This window comes from Tachyglossus aculeatus, chromosome 21 (assembly GCF_015852505.1).
Source record: "Tachyglossus aculeatus isolate mTacAcu1 chromosome 21, mTacAcu1.pri, whole genome shotgun sequence".
Taxonomy (NCBI): Eukaryota; Metazoa; Chordata; class Mammalia; order Monotremata; family Tachyglossidae; genus Tachyglossus; species Tachyglossus aculeatus.
The window spans coordinates 3,998,146-4,018,473 of NC_052086.1; the positions used below are offsets into that span (position 1 = coordinate 3,998,146).

Here is a 20,328-nt window from a genome sequence, read left to right on the forward strand (position 1 = left end):
CTCACCTCCTCCAGGAGGCCTTCCCAGACTGAGCCCCTTCTTTCCTCTCCCCCTCGTCCCCCTCTCCATCCTCCCGTCTTACCTCCTTCCCTTCCCCACAGCACCTGTATATATGTATATATGGTTGTACATATTTATTACTCTATTTATCTATTTATTTATTTATTTTACTTGTACATTTCTATCCTACTTATTTTATTTTGTTGGTATGTTTGGTTCTGTTCTCTGTCTCCCCCTTTTAGACTGTGAGCCCACTGTTGGGTAGGGACTGTCTCTATGTGATGCCAATTTGTACTTCCCAAGCGCTTAGTACAGTGCTCTGCACATAGTAAGCGCTCAATAAATACGATTGATTGATTGATTGATTGAGGAGGAGCCCGCGAGAGAGATAAGAGGAGAGCCAGGAGAGGACAGAGTCAGTGAAGCCGGGATTGAGTAACGTTTCCAGGAGAAGGTGGTGGGACAGTGTCGAAGGCAGCTGGGAGGTCGAGGAGGATTAGGATGGAGGGGTGGCCATTGTATTTGGCAAGAAGCAGATCCCTGGTGACTTTTGAGAGGGCAGTTTCATTTGGAGTGAAGAGGACAGAGGCCAGATTGCACGGGGTCAAGGGGAGAATTGGAGAAGAGGAACTTGAGACAGCAGGTGTAGGCAACTCACTCAAGAAGTTTGGAGAGGAAGGGTAAGAGGGAGATGGGGCCGTAACTGGAGGGGACTGTGGGGTGAAGGGAAGTTTTTTTTAAGATGGGGAGACATGGGCTTGTTTGAAAACAGTAGGGAAGAAGCCATTGGAGAGCGAGTGGTTGAAGATGTCAGTCAGGGAGGGAAAGAGGGAGAGGGCAAGTGTTTTGATAAGGTGAGAAGGAATGGGGTTGGATGCGCAGGTGGAGGGGGTGGATTTTGAGAGAAGGCAGGAGATCTCCTCTCGAGATACTGCTGGGAAGGATGGGAGAGTTGAAGAAGGGGCGGGAGAGGGGAAGCACTGCAGAGGAGCAGGAGAGATTTTAGGGAGATCACGCCTGAGGGTTTCAATTTTTTCATTAAAGAGCCAGGTCATTAGGGGCAAGGGACGAAAGAACTATTCTCCCTTCGTGTTAGACTTTGAGCCCTTTTGGGTCAGGCAGGGGTTATATCCAATTTAATTATATTGTACCTACAACTCATTGGCTACTTGTTTAGTTTCTGAGTTATTTAATAATACCATTAGAAGCTTACTATCTCTTCCTCTAACCTGTAAACTCCCTTGTGGGCAGGGGTCACAACTATCAACTCTACTGTCTTGGACTCTCTCAAGTGCTTAGTACAGTGTTCTGCGCCCAGTCAGCGCTCAATAAATGCCATCAACTGATCTCCTTGGGTGTGAAGGCAGCCAGGGATATAGTTCAAGCTCCATGTCAGGCAGGTGATTCAAAATGATCCACTTTAACCTTGGGGGGAAGTAGAGAGAATCCTGTTTGTGAGATTGGTGGTATTACTTTTGACAACTCAACAGATTTTTCCCAGAAGCTGCTCCATTCCCCTTCTGCCCTCCACCTGCCCTCCCTTTGAGACCCTTCCCAGATAATAATGATATAATAATAATATATTGGAAGCAGCTTGGCTTAATGGAAAGAGCACAGGCCTGGGCGTCAAAAGGCCTAGTTCTCATCCCAGCTCTGTCATTTGTCTGCTGTGTGACCTTGGGCAAGTTGCTTAACTTCCCTGGGCCTCATTTACCTCATCTGTAAAATGAGGATTACAATTGTGAGCCCCATGTGGGACAGGGACTGTGTCTGACCTGATAACCTTGTATCTACCCAGGTGCTTATAACAGTGTTTGGCGCATAGTAAGCACTTAACAAATACTATTATTATTGTTATACTGAACCCAGCACTTAGTACAGTATATATAGTAAGTACTTAACCAATACCATAATTATTATTTTTACTATGTGCCAAGCAGTTTACTAAGCATTGGCGTAGATAGAAGATAATCAGGCATGGCATAGTGGAGAGACCATGGGCTTGGGAGTCAGAAGGTCATGGGTTTTAATCCCTCTCTCACACTTGTCTGCTCTGTGACTTTGGGTAAATCACTTCACTTCTCTGGACCTTAGTTACCTCATCTGTAAAATGGGGAGTTAAACCGTGAGCCCCAAACAGGACAGGGACTGTGTCCAACCCGATTTGCTTGTATCCAACCCAGCACTTACTACAGTGCCTGGCACATAGTAAGTGCTTAACAAATACCACAATTATTATTATTATTAGATACAGTCCCTGTCCCCCATGGGGCTCATTCTTTAATTTGGAAGGAGATCAGATGTTGAATAACCATTTTACAGATGGGGAAATTGAGGCATGGAGAATGAGGGCCTAGGGTTGGGCTCTTGGGTTTTTTGGGTTTTTTGGGGGGTTTTTTTTCCTTCTTCTTTATTTAAATGGTATTCTTGTTCAGAGGGATGGGAGGAGCAGTTTCCTTCAGTCAACTGGGTATTCTCATTCGACCGAAACCATAGCCCAGCCCTGCCCTGCCCTTCCCTGCCAGGCCACTTTGCAAAGAGTCTGTATCCAGGGAAACCATTGCTCCTGGGGCTTTGATAAGGTTTCCTTGTTTGACCCGGAATCTGGAGCTGATGAAGACAGTGGCAGAGTTAGTACCCAGCTTGCGGGTCGAGAAGAGCTAGCTTAAGGCCGAGGGCTGCGGGTTTTAGCTGAACGGGGGTTGGTTTGATTGAAAAATTTCACTTTTCAAACCAGAAAGAGGCCCATTTCCTGATAACAATTGTGGTAATTGTGGTATTTGTTAAGTGCTTACTATTATGTACCAGGCACTGTTCTATGTTTTGGGGTAGATACAAGCTTATCAGGGTGGACACAGTCCCTGTCCCGCATGGGGCTCACAGTTTTAATCCCCATTTTACAGATGAGGGAACTGTGGCTCAGAGAAGTTAAGTGACTTGCCCAAGGTCATGCAGCAGACAAGTGGCAGAGCCCAGATAAGAACCCACATCCTTCTGACTCCTAGGCTCGGTGCTCTGATAGCCACTCAATCCATTCAAAGCCTGTACTGAGTCCTTACTACGGGTGAGACACTGAGCTAAACATGTGGGAGAGGACTGGAGAGGTCAAAGACCTGATCCCTGTCATCATGGAGCTTATAGTCCAGCAGGGGAGAGGGGAAGACATAAAATTTAGACCTAGGAGAAAGAAGGGTTCCAGAAATAGAGTGGGTAAAACAAAGCAGCCTGGCCTAGTGGTTAGAGCCCGGGCCTGAGAGTCAGAAGGACCTGGGTTCTAATTCTTTCTCCTCTACTTGTCTGCTGTCTGACCTTGGGCAGGTCACTTGACTTCTCTGGGCCTCCATTACCTCGTCTGTAAAATGCCATGATTATAATTATTATTATCTCCCAAATCATAACGGGCAGTTAGCAAATGCAGAAGCGGTCAGCCAGATGGGAGTAAATAGATGCTATGATTTCTCACTTCGTTTTTTTTTTTTAAAGTAATCAACCTGAGCTGTAAGTGCAAGGTTCTTGCATCTGAAGCAGATCCTAACCTGAAAACCATCAGGGGATGGTTTCTTTTTCCCTTGCTGGATTCAAATTGGTCCAGAGCTGCTGACCATTTCTTCTAAATGGCATTTGTTAAGTGCTTACTCTGTGCCAACCACTGTACTAAATAGAAGGTAATCAGGTTGGACACAGTTCATTTCCCACTAGACCGTGAGCTCGCTATGGGTAGGGAATGTGTCTGTTTATTCTTGTATTGTTCTCTCCCAAGTGCTTAGTACAGTCCTCTGCACACAGTAAACATTCAATAAATGATATGAATGAAATGAATCCCACGTGGGGCTCACCGTCTTAATCCCCACTTTACAGATGAGAGAACAGAGAGGCCCAGAGAAGTGAAGTAACTTGCCCAGGGTCCCACAGCAAACAAGTGGCAGAACCAGGATTAGAACCCAGCATAAGAAGCGGCTAGCAGAAAGAAAAAGTGATTCTAATCACAGCTGCCTGGCTTTTCTGCTGTATGGCCTCAGGCAAATCACTTCTCTGGGCCTCAGTTCCCTCATCTGTAAAACAAGAATTAAGACTGTGAGTCCCATGTGGGACAGGGACTGTGTCCAACCTGGTTGCCTTGTATCTACCCCAGCGCTTAGTACAGTGCCTGGCACAAGTAAGTGCTTAACAAACACTAATTAAAAAAATATATTCCACAGAAAGCCCTGATGTGAGGGAGACGGTGGCTATCTGTTGTCCATCTTCACTTCACCACAGGGCAGAATCCAGCCGACAGAGACAGGATGGTCAATGGCAGAAGGCTCAACTGGGGAAGTGGGAGGGAGGAAGGTGAGGAAAGCAGCGTGGCTCAGTGGGAGCAGCGCGGTCTTGGGAGTCCGAGGTCATGGGTTCGAATTCGGGCTGAGCCACTTGTCAGCTGTGTGACCTTGGGCAATCAACTTAACATCTCTGTGCCTCAGTTACCTCATCTGTACAATGGGGATTAAGACTGTGAGCCCCACCTGGGACAACCTGATCACCTTGTATCCCCCCAGCGCTTAGAACAGTGCTTCACACATAGTAAGTGCTTAACAAATACCATTATTATTATTATTATTATTATTAAATGGGGGGGTAGGGCGGCTTGTACATGTGAAGGGTGCTCCCTTCTGGAATCATCTGAGATTGACTGACGTTCTTCAGACTGAAGTCTAACAGGTATTTATTTCAGTGGTGTCCAGCCTCAGGGCCATATGGCTGAGAACTGCTGGAAGACCCAGCTGTCAGTCAATCAGTCAGTTGTATTTATGGAGCGCTTATTGTGTGCAGAGCACTGTACTAAGCACTTGGGAGAGGACAATAGAACAATAAACGGGCATAGTCCCTGCCCCCAACAAGCAGCGAGCAGACCAGCCTAGCCGTACAAATGGGAGGCAGTGTAGCTTGGTGGTGACAGCGCAGGTTTGGGAGTCAGAAGACCGACTAATCTGTAAACTCTTTGAGAGCAGGGATCCTGCCGATTCTATTGCACCCTCCCAAGCATTTAGTACAGTGCTCTGCACACAGTAGATTGTAAACTCCTCAAGGGCAGGAATCATGTCTACTCTGTTGTATTCTACCAAGCGTTAATATAGTGCTCTGCACATAGTAGATTGTATTGTCCTTGAAGGCGGGCATCATGTCTACCAAATTTATTGGACTCTCTCTAGAGCTTAGTGCAGTGCTCAGCACATGGTTCCTTCCTCTCCCCCTCGTCCCCCTTTCCATCCCCCCATCTTACCTCCTTCCCTTCCCCACAGCACCTGTATATATGTATATATGTTTGTACATATTTATTACTCTATTTATTTATTTATTTTATTTGTACATATCTATTCTATTTATTTTATTTTGTTAGTATGTTTGGTTTTGTTCTCTGTCTCCCCCTTTTAGACTGTGAGCCCACTGTTGGGTAGGGACTGTCTCTATATGTTACCAATTTGTACTTCCCAAGCGCTTAGTACAGTGCTCTGCACATAGCGCTCAATAAATACGATTGATGATGATGATGGTTGGTAATCCATACTATCAATTGAAACCTAAATTCTAATCCCAGCTCTGCCACAAACATATGATCAATTGAGACCTAAATTCTAATCCCAGCTCCGCCACTTGATTGCTCTGTGATCCCAGATGAGGAGCTTAACGTCTCTGTACCTCAGCTTCCCCAGCTGTAAAATGGGGATAAAATACCTGCTCTCCCTCCCTCTTAGACTGTGAGCCCATGGGAGCCAGGGACTAGATCCAAACTTTCTTGTCTCCATCCCAACACTCAACGCATTACTAGGCATATAGTAAATACTTAAAAAAAACCCATCTTTTTTACTTATATGCTACTGTGTCAGTCTGTCAAGGATAATACTAATTGTGGCATTTGTTGAGCACTTACTATGTGCCTGGAACTGTACTAACTGCTGGGGTAGACACAAGATAATCAGGTTGGACACAGTCCCTATCCCACATAGGGCTCACCGTTGGGTAGACACAAGATAATCAGGTTGGACACAGTCCCTATCCCACATAGGGCTCACCGTCTTAATCTCCATTTTACGGATGAGGGAACTGAAGCACAGAGAAGTAAAGTAACTAGCCCAGGGTCACACAGCAGACAAGTGGTGGAACTGGGATTAGGTCCTTCTGACTCCCAAGCCTGTGCTTTATCCACTGGACCACCCAGCTTCTCTTACTGTGAGCTCCGCTCTGTACTAAATGCTTGGGAGAGTCCAGTATAATGCAGTTGGGAGACACATTCCCTGCCCACAACAAGCTTCCAGTCTAGAGGGGGAATGAGAGATCCATCAGTCAGTCAGTCAGTTGTATTTATTAAGCGCTCACTGTATGCAAGTTACTTTACTTCTCTGTGCTTCAGTTTCCTCATCTGTAAAATGGAGATTAAGACTGTGAGCCCGACGTGTGATAGGGACTGTATCCAACCTGATTACCTTGTGTCTACGCCAGCACTTAGTACAGTGCCAGGCACCTAGTAGGTGCTGAACAAATGCCACAATTAGTATTATTATCCTTGATAGACTGACACAGTAGCATCTAAGTAAAAAAGACGGTATTTTTAAGTGCTTGGGAGAGGTCAATAAATCAATAAACAGATACATTCCCCACTCACAATGTACTTTCAATCTAGAGTCGAGGAGACAATTATTAATATAAATTGCAGATATGTTCCCAAGTGCTGTGGGGCTGGGAGGGGGGATGAATAAAGGGAGCAAGTCAGGGTGATGCAGAAGGGAGTGGGAGAAGAGGAAAGGGGACATTTAAGGCATCAGGCAGAGACAACTTTCTCTGGCTCCAAATGCAGCTCCAGGGACCACGATGAATAAGTGAACAAAGTGAAGAAGGAAAAGGAAAATGAGAGGAGATCTTTGGGCTCCAATCAGGGTTCTAACTAGGGATAAGAAATGACCCCACCCAGTCAATAAAAGATTCCTTTTCCATTTCCCCATACGCCGAAATAAACAGAAAAGAGGACAGGTAGGATTCCAAAATAGAGTTTTAATAAGTTCTGTTTGCATTTTTAAAAATCACCAATCCATTTTCCTTATTGAGTTTAACACTTAGCAATTCATCTGAGGTTGTGTTTTCCAACAATTTGCCAATCGGGCACTGCTAGCCAACATTAAGGAGGGGGGAGAGAAATTCTAGGCACAAGAATTGATTCTATTCAGTCAATAAAAGATCCGTTTTCCGTTTCTCCATATGCGGAAAGAAACAGAACAGAGGACAGGTAGGACTCCAAAACAAGAGTTTTAATAAGTTCTTTTGGAGTTAAGAAAAAAATCACCCAGCCATTTTCCTTATTGAGTTTAACACTTAGCAATTCATCTGAGGTGGTTTTTTCCGATAATTTGCAAGCCGGGCGCTGATAGCCAATGTTAAGGCGGAGGAGGGAAATTCTAGGTACGGAGGAGAGAAATTCTAGGAACAACCCCACTCAATCACTGAAAGATTCCTTTTCCATTTCCCCATTCACCAAAATAAACAGAACAGAAGACAGGTAGGATTCCAAAATAGAGTTTTAGTAAGTTCTTTTTGCATTTAAAAAAATCACCAATTCATTTTCCTTATTGAGTTTAACACCTAGCAAATTCATCTGAGGTTGTTTTTTCCAACAACTTCCAAACTGGGCGCCGTTAGCCAACGTTAAGGCGGAGGAGAGAAATTCTAGGGACAGGAACTGATTCCATTCAGTCAATAAAAGGTCCATTTTCCATTTTCCCATATGCAGAAAGAAACGGAACAGAGGATAGATAGGGTTCCAAAATAGAGTTTTAATAAGTTCTATGTGCATTAAGAAAAAATCGCCAATCCATTTTCTTTATTAACACTTAGCAATTCATCCGAGGTTGTTTTTTCCAACAATTCCCAAGCCGGGCGTCGTTAGCCAACACATACGGTGGTGGAGAGAAATCCCGGGGTTTGGTGTTTTGCTTCAAACAGAGGGCGATTGACTGATACTGGAAAAGTTGACCGTGAAGAAGCCTGATCATGCAGAGGGCAGAAATCCAGTCCCTCTCAGCTCAACACTCTAAACCCTCGAGTGTGTGAGCGTCCTCCAGGAATCCAAGATTCGTTCGTACCGAGCTAGTGCCCAAGATACCCCGGGATAGACAGAGCCGTGTCCTGTGAATCCCATCACGGAACACGCATTGCTCTTCCCTCTCCACGCTTCACGCGGTCCTCAGTTTCAACCCCAAATCTCGTTTCCCCAACGCCCCTCGTCCTTCCAACCTAAAAAAAACAGCTTCTCCGTGACCTGTGCCTGTTTCCAAATGGAGGTGAAGACCTTTTTTTTTTTCCATCTCTATTAGTACATGGTTACTCAGTCACGTGAGGCAGAGAGACATTTAGGACTTGATTTAGTAGAAAACGCTAATCCCGTTTTTATCACACTCAAACGTAGATTCAAGACAGTGTCGACTGTGAGGGTCTAAGGCAATACAATCATGACCCATTATTGCTCCTTTGGAGTGGAAAAAAAATAATCAAAACGGTTTAAAAAGCAGGCCATTCCCCGGAGATCCAAGCCCAGAACGGAGGAGGCCCCTGAGGCCTCTGCTCTTATTCACAGTGATTGAGGAATTTTTTTTCTTTTTCTTTAAGAGGACAGTTGTGTGCTTCAGCCCGGCCGCCAGACGTCAGACGGTGTAATTCAGCTCGGCGTTCATCTTGGTGTACATCTCGTAGATGATGTCGATGGTGGCCGTATAGTTGACTAGGAAGAGGCGGATCTTTTCCAGACACTGCTCTTCGGTCACGTTCTGGCCCTTCGAGAGGGCCTTGAGGAAGTCGGATTTGTAGGGAGCAGCGTACAGTGCTCCCTGAGCAAAGCAGAGAGCATTTGTCATTAGGGAGACGTTCTGAATGGATCCAGCCCCGGGATAAAACTTCCGAACCGCTGACATCTGGGAGATGAGATTTCCCTAGCATAAAGTGTTCCTCTTACCTCAGACGAGGTAACTGAGGCCCAGAGAAGTTAAGTGACTGGAAGTGAGGTTTTGCAAACGGGCCCTGGTGCGGTGTTTATGAAATAGATGGAGAGATGAGCAGAGTTGGGGGGGTCTGGGTTTTAATTCCGGCTCTGACGCTTGCTGGTGACCTTGGGCAAGTCACTTAATAATAATAATAATAATGTCATTTATTAAGCGCTTAGTATGTTCAAAACACTGTTCTAAGCATTGGGGAGATTACAAGGTGATCAGGTTGTCCCATGGGGGCTCACAGTCTTCATCCCCATTTTACAGATGAGGGAACTGAGGCACAGAGAAGTGAAGTGACTTGCCCAAAGTCACACAGTTGACAAGTTTAGGAGCCAGGATTTGAACCCTTGACCTCTGACTCCAAAGCCCGTGCTCTTTCCACTTAGCCATGCTGTTTCTCTTCTCTGGGCCTCAGTTTCCTCAACTGTAAAATGGGGATTCAATACCTGGTCTCCCTCCTAGAAGCAGCATGGCTTAGTGGAAAGAGCACGGGCTTGGGAGTCAGGGGATGTGGGTTCTATTCCCGGCTCCACCAAGCATATGCTGGGTGACCTTGGGCAAGCCACTTCACTTCTCTGTGCATTAAAACTGTGAGCCCCACGTGGGACAACCTGATTACCCTGTATCTATCCCAGCGCTTAGAAAACTGCTTGGCACATAGTAAGTGCTTAACAAATACCATAATAATAATGACAATAACTTAGAATGTGAACCCCATGTGGGACGTGGTTATCTTGGATGAACCCCAACGCTTAGAAAAGTGCTTGGCACATAGTAAGTGTTTAACTAATAGCGCAATTCTTATTAGTTGGTGCTATTACCTGACTTTTCCTCAAGAGGGCGATATTCCATTATATTTAATCACTCAAAATCGACCTATTCATTCATTCAATCGTATTTATTGAGCACTTACTGTGTGCAGAGCACTGTACTAAGCGCTTGGGAAATACAAGTCGGCAATATATAGAGACGGTCCCTACCCAATAATGGGCTCACAGTCTAGAAGGGGGAGACAGACAACAAAACAAGTTGTTTTGACTGAGCCAGACTGAGCCCCCTCCTTCCTCTCCCCCTCCCCATCCCCCCGCCTTACCTCTTTCCCCTCCCCACAGCACCTGTATATATGTTTGTACATATTTATTACTCTATTTATTTATTTTACTTGGACATATTTATTCTATTTATTTTATTTTGTTAATATGCTTTGTTTTGTTGTCTGTCTTCCCCTTCTACACTGTGAGCCCGCTGTTGGGTAGGGACCGTCTCGATATGTTGCCAACTTGTACTTCCCAAGCGCTTAGTACAGTGCTGTGCACACAGTAAGCGCTCAATAAATACTACTGAATGAATGAATGAATGAATGAAAACAAAACTTAGCCACTGAGCTCTCATTCCCAGCAGAGCACTGTACTAAGCACTTGTGTCTAATACAGTTAACAGACAGGATCCCTAACCTCGAGGAATTTATCCTCTAGCAGGGAGAAAGCTTCAACTTGAGAGAAACATTTATTTCATCTATCAGTAGTATTTCCGGAATGCCTACTGTGTGCAGGGCATATACTACCTGTGCAGGAGAGGACTATAAAGATAAAAGTCACCCTACATTCATGCAGATTATGAGCTAATTGGGGGAGAGATGATCAAACAAATGGTAGGATGGAGGAAGAAGGAACATGGGTGCGAATTAGAGTTTAATTGTAGCTTAATTAGAGCTTAATTCCACATGTAGAGCATACATGTGGAAGGTGGGTAAGTAATTTTGTGAATGACTAACTTTGTGTCTTCATTATTTGGGAAGAAGAGTGGCCTAATGGGAAGAGCCCGGGCCTGAGATTCAGAGGACCTGAGTTCTAATGCCAGCTCTGCCACTTGTCTGCTGTGTGAACTTGGGTAAGTCATTTAACTTCTCTGCGCCTCAGTTATGTCATCTGTAAAAACGTGGGGGTTAAACTGTGAACCCCATGTGGGACAGGGACTGGGCTCAACTTGATTACCTTGTATCTAGCCCAGCGCTTAGAACAGTGCCTGGCACATAGCGCTTAACAAATACCATAAAAAAAGTGAGTGGGACTAGTTGATTAATGACAGCATGCTTAAGTCAGTCAGTCAATTGTATTTACTGAGTGCTTACTGTGTTCAGAGTACTGTACAAAGAGTAAGTATTTTAATGCTAACCTTCTCACTGTGCTTTGGTCTCGTCTATCTCACTGCCAACCCCCCACCCACGTCCTGCCCTCCCTCCTCAAATCTGACACACAGTTCCTCTCCCCTCCTTCAAAGTCCCTCTTTCCTCTCTTCCCACTCTCTTCTGCATCGCCCGGACTTGCTCACTTTATTCTTCCCCCCGTCCCAGCCCCACACCACTTATGTCCATATCTGCCATTTATTTATTTCAGTTAATGTCTGTCTCTCCCACTGTAGACTTTAGGCTGGCTGTGGGCAGAGAATGTGTCCATTTATTGTTGTATGGTCCTCCCCTAAGCATTTAGTACATGCTCTGCACACAGTAAGCGCTCAATAAATATGATTAAAGGAATAAACGAATGAATAAGAGTACAGTACAACAATGGAACAGGCACATTTCCTGCCCACAAGGAGTTTACAGTCTAGAGGACAAACTTATAGTCTCCGGGAGCAGGTCAGTGCTACATGCAGTGCTTTATGGGGGAAAATATTTAGCTTCACTGAGGCAACCTGTTCTTTGTAGGGTAATCAAGGAGAACAGTGTGGAGTAGTGGAAAGAGCCCCAGCCTGGGAGTCGGAGGACCTGGGTTCTAATCTGTGCCTCCACCCATTGTGTGCCTTGTGATCTTGGGCAGGTTACATCACTTCTCTGGGCCTCAGTTCTCTCATGTGTAAAATGGGGATGAAAACTGTGAGTCCCATGTGGGACACGAACTGTATCCAACCTGATTAGCTTGTATCTACCCTAGGACTTTGTACAATCCCTGGCACAGAGTAAGTGCTTAACAAATACCCCCCCGCCCCCCTTTTTTTTAAAAAAAAAGAAAGGGGGCGGCAGCTCAATATCTGTCTCTCTACCTAGACTGTAAATTCCTCAAGGGCAGGGATCATGTCTACCAACTCTATTGTCTTCTCCCCAGGCACTAAGTACAGTAATCAAGGGCACGGTTCAGGCCTACCCACACTACTATCCTCTCCCAAGTACTGAGCACAGTGCTTTGCACACATTGTTAATGGATTCCAATTTTAACAGCTGACATGTCCTCTCACCCACACCTCATTTATTCATTCAATCGTATTTATTGAGCACTTACCTTGCGCAAAGCACTATACTAAGTGCTTGCAAGAGTACCATATAACAACAGACATATTCTTACCCACAATGAGCTCATCCAATATCCCCCAGTGCTCAGACCTCAAAGCATGGATTAGCATAAATTCTGCAGAATTTAGTGATTTTTTGATAGAGACAATGCCATCTCAGCAGACATGGCTTTTTTTCTTCTTCTTTAATTGCTATTCGTTAAGCACGTACTATGTCCCAGGGGCTGTTCTAAGCACTGGGGTAGACCCAAGATAATTAGGTTGGACACAGTCCCTAACCACGTAGGGCTCAGTCTTAATCCCCATTTTATTCAGGACTCAGTCTTAATCCCCATTTTATTCATTCAATTGTATTTATTGAGCACTTACTGTGTGCAGAGCACTGTATTAAACACTTGGGAGTGTTCACTACAACAATAAACAGACACATTCCCTGACCATAATGAGCTTATGGTCGAGAGCAGAGAGACAGACATTAATATAAATAAATTACAGATAGGTATATAAGTGTTGTGGGTCTGGGACAGGGTTGTTGGGGGCGGGGAGAACAAAGGGAGCAAATCAGAGCAACACAGAAGGGAGCAGGAGAAGAGGAAAGGGAGGGCTTCATCAGGAAAGGCCTTTTGGAGGAGGTAGGTCATCAATAAGATTTTGAAGTGGGGAGAGTCATTGTCTGATGGATTTGAGGTGGGACAGCACTTCAGGCCGGAGGTAGGATGTGGGTAGGATGTGGGCGAGGGGTCGGAGGCAAGATAGGTGAGATCAAGGCACAGGGTCGGAGGCAAGATAGGTGAGATCAAGGCACAGTGAGAAGGTTGGTCTTACAGGAGTGAAGTGTGTGGGCTGGGCTGTAGCAGGAGAGTAGTGAGGTGAGGTAGGAGGGGGCAAGGTGATGGACTGCTTTAAAGCCAACAGTGAGGAGTTTTTGTTTGATGTAGAGATGGTTGGGCAACCACTGAATTTTTGAGGAGTGGGGTGATATTTCTTGAACATCTTTATAGACCAGGCAGCAGAGTGAAGTATGGACTGGAGTGGGGAGATACAGGAGGCTGGGAGGTCAGAAAGGAGGCTGATGCAGTCATCCAGACGAGAGAGGATGAGTGACTGCATTAACGTGGTAGTGGTTTGGATGGAGGGGAAAGGGCGGATTTTAGCGGTGTTGTGAAGGTGGGACCGACAGGATTTGGTGATGGATTGAATATGTGGGTTGAATGAGGGAGAGGAGTCAAGGATGTCGCCAAGGTAACAGATGAGGTAACTGAGGTCCAGAGAAGTGAAGTGACTTGCCCAAGTTCACACAGCAGACAGGTAGCGGAGCCGGGATTAGAACCCAGGTCCTTCTAACTCCTAGGTCCGGGCTCTATCCAGTAGGCCCTCCTTCTGGCAAAACCCTTCACCTTGGAGGTCCACCCTCTTATTTCTCCTTCTGTGTCTGGTCTCCTCAAAAGGAAATCGTTCCAGTGCCTCATTACCCACTCAGGAGAGGGAGGGTGAGGTGGGAAGAGGAGGAGGAGGGAAAGGAAGGTGAGATGGAAAGAGAGGGAAAGGAAAGGCAGAGCTGCCCTTAGTCCAGCCCACCCCTTGGGGGTACTCTGTCCATCTTCAATCCTGGGGCAGAGTTCGAGTTCATTCTGCCTTTTTGTTCTTTATGGTATCTGTTAAGCCCTTACTATGTGTCAAACACTGTTCTAAGCACTGGAGCAGATACAGTTAATTAGGTTGGACACAGTCCCTGTCCCACATGGGGCTCACAGTCTAAATACAAGGGAGAACAGGTGAAATGAGGCCCAGGGCAGAGAAGTGACTTGCCCAAAATCACACAGTGAGCAATATGGCGGAGCCGGGATTAGAACCCAAATCCTCCGATTCCCATGCCCAGGTTCTAGCCACTAGACCACACTGCTTCTCCGCCGTCTCCTCAGTTGGGCCACTGTCGTGTCCACTCCATCTCCCACAGGCCTATCTCAAGGGCTGTGTGTCACCCTACTTCACCTAACCCCATCACATCGGGGCAACTCTCGATGGAGAGAAAACACCACCAGCCTGGGTTGGGAGGGCCGGGGGGAGAGACCGGATGTCCGAGAGACTGACCTGAAATATTTTTTGCACGAACCAGCCGTGGTACTTCTTCAGGGCCATCTCGTAAGCCTTGGTGGCGTTGACGCGGATGAGGTTGGGGTGGTTCTCGTCTCGTTCGCCGTCACAGATGCTCTGCAGGAGCACCTGGATAAACCGCAGGCCTCTGGGAGGACGAGGCCGGATGGGTTACCCGGGAACGCAAAAAACTGGGTAAAAATCCCAGGGGAATCATAGGGGATGGGGGGGATTAGGGCAGCTGGTCATCCTCTACTTTCCATTCTTTCTAGAGAAGCAGGGTGGCCTAGCGGACAGAACCCGGGCCCGGGAGTCAGCAGGAGCTGAGTTCTAATCCTGACCCTGCCACTTGTCTCCTGTGTTACCCTGGGCAAGTCGCTTCACTTCTCTGGGCCTCATCTGTAAAATGGGGACTGACTGTGGGACAGGGACTGTGTCCAACCTGACTTGCTTGTATCCACACCAGCGTGTAGTACAGTGCCAGACACATAGTAAGTGCTTCACAAGTACAATTTTTTTTTAAAAAAAAAAAAGCAAGAAAGCTCTGGGAAGCCAACTTGGAGTGAATTGTTTGAGGTGGGGAGGAGGGTCTGGATGGGAAGGGTACACCCCCCCCCCCCAAAACCTGTAGTGGTGGCATTTATCCAACACCCACCAGGTGTAATGCGCTGCTCTAAGAGATTGAGAAAAGATCAAGGAAACCCTTTATTCATCCCCCCTCCCAGTCCCACAGCACTTATATCTATATCTCTCATTTATTTATTTCCATTAATGACTGTCTCCCCCGCTAGATTCTTAAACTCATTATGGGCAGGGAATTTGTATGTTATATTGTACTCTCCCAAGCGCTTAGGGGGAAAAGGGCTTAATTATTACACTAATGATAATGGTGGGAAAAGGGCTTAATTATTACACTAATGATAATGGTGGGAAAAGGGCTTAATTATTATACTAATGATAATGGTGGGAAAAGGGCTTAATTATTATACTAATGATAATGGTGGTATTTTTTAAGCATTTGCTATGTATTAAAGGCGGTAGTGAACGTTGAGATAGGTGTAAGTTAACCAGATTGGACACAGTCTTTAAATAATGACAATAATAATGGTATTTCTTAATAATAATAATACTGATGGCATTTGTTAAGCACTTACTATGTGCGAAGCACTGTTCTAAGCGATGGGGGGGATAGAAGGTGATCATATTGTCCCACAAGGAGCTCACAGTCTTAATCCCCATTTCACAGATGAGGTAACTGAGGCCCAGAGAAGCGAAGTGACTTGCCCAAAGTCACACAACTGACAAGTGGAGGAGGCAGGATTAGAACTCATGACCTCTGGCTCCCAAGCCCATGATCTTTCTGCTGAGCCACGCTGCTTCTCTTAAGAACTGACTATGTGCCAAGCCTTGTACTAAGCACAGGGGTTGATACAAGCTTATCAGGTTGGACAGAATCCCTGTCCCACATGGGGCTCATAGTCCAAGTTGGAGGAAAAAGGTCACCATTTTTTTGTTGTTGATTTTTTAAAAAGGTATTGGTTAAGCTCTTACTGCTTGTTAGGAATTGTACTAAGTGCTAGGGTAGGTACAAAGTAATCAGGTTGGACACAGCCCCTGTCCCACATGGGGCTCACGATCTTCATCCCCATTTTTTTTTTTTTTTACTATAGATGAGGATGGATGAGGATATTATATATCCATAACATAACATGGATAATATTGAGAAGCAGAGTGGCTCAATGGAAAGAGCATGGGCTTGGGAGTCAGAGGTCATGGGTTCAAATCCCTACTCCACCAATTGTCAGCTGTGTGACTTTGGGCAAGTCACTTCACTTCTCTGTGCCTCAGTTACCTCATCTGTAAAACAGGGATGAAGACTGTGAGCCCCACGTGGGACAACCTGCTCACTCTGTATTCTCCCCAGTGCTTAGACCAGTGCTTTGCAAATAGTAAACGCTTAACAAATGCCATTATTATTAGGAGGGAACCAAGGCCCAGAGAAGTAAAGTGATTTGCCCAGGGTCACCCAGCAGACAAGTGGCAGAACCGGGATTAGAACCCTGATCCTTTTGACTCCCAAGCCCAGGGTCTACCCACTAGACCCCACTGCCTCTCTGGCAGCCTGGGGCTGCTTGACCTTGGCCTGGAATGGGAGAGGGTGGGAGGAAGGGCATGTAGAAGACATTTCTGGGGGTGGTCCTGGCCTGCCCCCGCCCCCGCTGGGGCTCAGGACGGGCTGGATCTCACCTTTTTAACCACAGCAGTGCCAGTGTAGCTCCCACCCTGGGCCACTCTGTTCCATGCATCTCCTTCTCCACCTCCAGGATGTTCTGCAGCGTTTTGAACTTTACGGGATTGGTGTCGTACACGGCTCGGATTTTCTGAAACCAACCAGAAAACGGATTCCTACTTGAAACGGCTTCCCACGCACAGCAGTTAAGGAAGCTCAGGCCTGCTGTAGTCTTATCTTATCTGGACGGTAAGCTCGCTGTGGGCAGGGAATGTGTCCGTTTATTGTTTTATTGCACTCTCCCAAAGGCTTAGTACAGTGCTCTGCACACAATAAGCGCTCAGTAAATACGGCTGAATGATTGAAGTTGTCCCCTGTGGACCCCCCCAGCCCAGTGGCAAAATTTTCCAGGCAAGTCCCTTCCAAAGGAAAAGCATCCATTGTGTAGGCTAATAATAATTAATCACAATTATGGTACTTTCATTTAATCGCATTTATTGAGCATTAACTGTTTGCAGAGCACTGTACTAAGCGCTTGGGAGAATACGGTACAACAATAAACAGACACATCCCCTAGTCTAGAGGTCGAGCTTACTTGTGAAGTGCTTACTATGTACCAAGCACTGTTCTAAGCACTGGGGTAGATACTAGCTAATCAGGTTGGACAAAGTCCCTGTGTGGGGCTCACAGTCTTCATCCCCATTTTACGGATGAGGGAACCGAGGACCAGAAAGTGAAGTGACTCGCCTAAGGTCACAAAGCAGACATACAGCAGAGCCGTAGGATTTTCTCTACAAAATCCTGCTGTCTGTGGAGATGTGAGATCCAGTCTAGAGATAAAAGCCTTCGTAATCTCTAAAATTTAAGCCCATTGTGGGCAGGGACCGTGTCTGCCAACTTGGTTGGACTGTCCTCTGTGGGGAGCCCACAACTAGCTGCCTTATTAGTGACTGTTTGTGATCCCAAGGAAGAGACTGGCCAAGGCACTGATGAATTCTACCTCTAAGACAGGTGATTGCTGGCCTGGGGGCTTGGAGGGAGTGGTAGCCTTCTCTTCTACCCGGCAACAGGCCTGGACCAATCAATGAATGCATGTGGAGCCCAGCTGCGATGCATAAAGCAGCTAAAAGGCCGTGGCTTTGAATCCGGAGGAAGCACTCAGGAAAGAAGCATGGAGGAGAGCAGGAGTGCAGCACTGTTAAGTGGCAGAAGGCTGTGGCATTTGGAAACAGAAAGAAGAAGCATCAGCAGAACGGCTCCCTTGACCAGCAGACTGGTATTGGACCCTTAATGGGATGAGCGAGTGAATGTGTATATGTGTCACTGCTTTGCACTTTGGTAAAGCTAAGTAAAAACTTTTCCACGGTAACCTGGGTGATCAGAGGTGTGGTTTGACTCTTCTATGTATCACCGAGGTTCCCCAGGTCCAGGTTGGTATAAACCGGGGGCTCGTAACATCCTCACCCAAGTGCTTAGTACTGTGCTCTGCAGACAGTACACACTCAATAAATATCATTGATTGACTAATAATCAACCAATTAACGGTCTTTATCGAGCCCTGTACTAAGCATCTGGGAGGGGACAATATAGTTAACAGGCACCATTCCTGCCCTCAAGAAACTTCCAGTCTAGTAAGCGCGTTGTGGGCAGGGATTGTGTCTATCAACTCTGCTATATCGTATTCTCTCAAGCGCTTAGTGCAGTTCTCTGTGCACAGCCAGCACTCAGTAAATATGATTGGCTGATAGTGCAGAGTTTACAGTCTCTAGGAAGGAGAAAGGATAGTCAAAAAGGCATGATAATCTGGGGGCTCTGAAGGGGAGAATTGAGGGGTTTTGTTTGTTTTTGTAATGGTATTTGTTAAGCACTTGTTATCAGCTAAGCACTATACCAAGCGCTGGAGTAGATACAAGCCGATCACATTAGACACAGTCCCTGCCTCGCATGGGGTTTTCAGAAAAAAATAGCCTCTGTGGCTTTTCTCTTCAACTTGAAAACCCTGAGCCTTCCACCAACATAAACCCCGGTGGGAATCGTAGAAATTTTGAACTTCACAAGCGAGGCAGGACTCATTTGGAATAATAACATAATAATAATAGTTCTTCTTAAGCACTTACTACGTGCCAAGCAATGTTCTAAGTACTGGAGTTGATACAAATCAATCGGGTTGGACAAAGTCCCTGTCCCACAGGGGACTCACAATCTAAGTTGGAGGGAGTAGGATTGAATCCTCCATTTTACAGATAGGTAACTGAGGCCCAAAGAAGTGAAGTGACTTGCCCTAGTTCACACAGCAGATCAATCAATCAATCGTATTTATTGAGTGCTTACTATGTGCAGAGCACTGTACTAAGACCAGTGGCAGAGACAGGATTAGAACCCAGGTCCTTTGACTCCCAGGTTTGGGCTCTATTCTCTAGGCCACGCTGCTTCTCATGTCTCAGCAGGGGACAATTTGGTTTCCCTCATCCTCTTCCCGTTAGCGTTTCTCTTTATGATCCTCTTCCTCCCATCACGGAGCAAGGTCTTAATTACCGTGACTGTCGCCGGAATTTCCTCTAATAATTAAGGTGGGGTTTAAGGTAAAAGACATCTATCAGAGTCCAACACTGAGGCCGGAGATCGTTGAAACGTACCGTGATGTTCCCACTGATGTCCGCTTTGATTGGGGTGAATATAGGCGATCCGAAGCAGTCTAGGAAGGGAAAGAAGGGTAGAGGCTTATATCCTGTTGAACGAAATATTCCACGCACTGGCAATTTGAAATGGTATTTTTTTTATGGGATTTGTTAAGTGTCTATTATGTGTCAGGCACTGGGGTAGATACAGGCTAATCAGATTGAACACAGTCCCACATGGGGCTCACAGTCAATCCCTATTTTAAAGATGAGGGAACTGAGGTACAGAAAAGTGCACTGACTTGCCCAAAGTCACACAGCAGATAAGTGGCGGAGCTGGGATTAGAACTCAGGTCCTTCTGATTCCCAGGCCTGGGCTCTAGCCACTAGACCACACTGCTTCTCATGGTATTGATTGTGGAGGCGGGGTGGACTAGTGGAGAGTCAGTGGACATTTGTACATTTGCTATTTTCCCCAACCCCACACCCTTTATGTACGTATCTTTTATATATATATATATATATAATAAATTAAGCATTCATTCATATTAATGGCTCTCCCCCCCTCTAGACTGGAAGGTCGTTAGTCTGACAGCAATCAATTAATGGCACTTATTGAGAGTTTACTCTATGCAGAGCACTGTACTAAGGACTTGGGAGAAGGCAATAAAACAGAGTTGGTAGACATGTTCTCTGCCCACATCAAGCTTACAGTCTGGAAGGGGACTCAGGCATTAATATATATAAATAAATTACGGATGTGTACGTAAGTGCTGAGGGTGGGGGTGAATATCAAATGAATATTAAAGAAGCAGCATGGCGTAGTGGAAAGAGCACAGGCCTGGGAGTTAGCTGAGTTCTAATCCCAGTTCCTCCACTCATCTGCTGTGTGACTTTGGACACATCACTTCATTTCTCTGGGCCTCAGTGTCCTCATTTGTAAAATGGGGATTAAGATTGTGAGCCCTGTGTGGGATAGGGACTATGTCCAACCCGATTAGCTTATACGTACCTCCACAGCACTTAGTATAGTGCCTGGCACATAGTAAGTGCTTAACTAACACCACAGTTGTTATTATTACATTAT

At 45.9% G+C, this 20,328-nt stretch overlaps 1 protein-coding gene across 1 annotated transcript in view; it reads right to left on the bottom strand.

The window, feature by feature from the left end:
- Window positions 1–7,006: 7,006 nt before the first annotated feature.
- LOC119942750 (glycolipid transfer protein) overlaps window positions 7,007–20,328 on the bottom strand; it is a 34,725-nt gene continuing 21,403 nt past the window's right edge. Inside the window, exons 2-5 of the mRNA XM_038763671.1 lie at window positions 19,260–19,318; window positions 16,641–16,774; window positions 14,391–14,541; window positions 7,007–8,852 (exon numbers count right to left, since the gene is read on the bottom strand). Coding sequence (XP_038619599.1) covers window positions 8,670–8,852; window positions 14,391–14,541; window positions 16,641–16,774; window positions 19,260–19,318 — 527 coding nt within the window. The 3' untranslated portion in view covers window positions 7,007–8,669. The remainder of the gene's footprint in view (window positions 8,853–14,390; window positions 14,542–16,640; window positions 16,775–19,259; window positions 19,319–20,328) is intronic.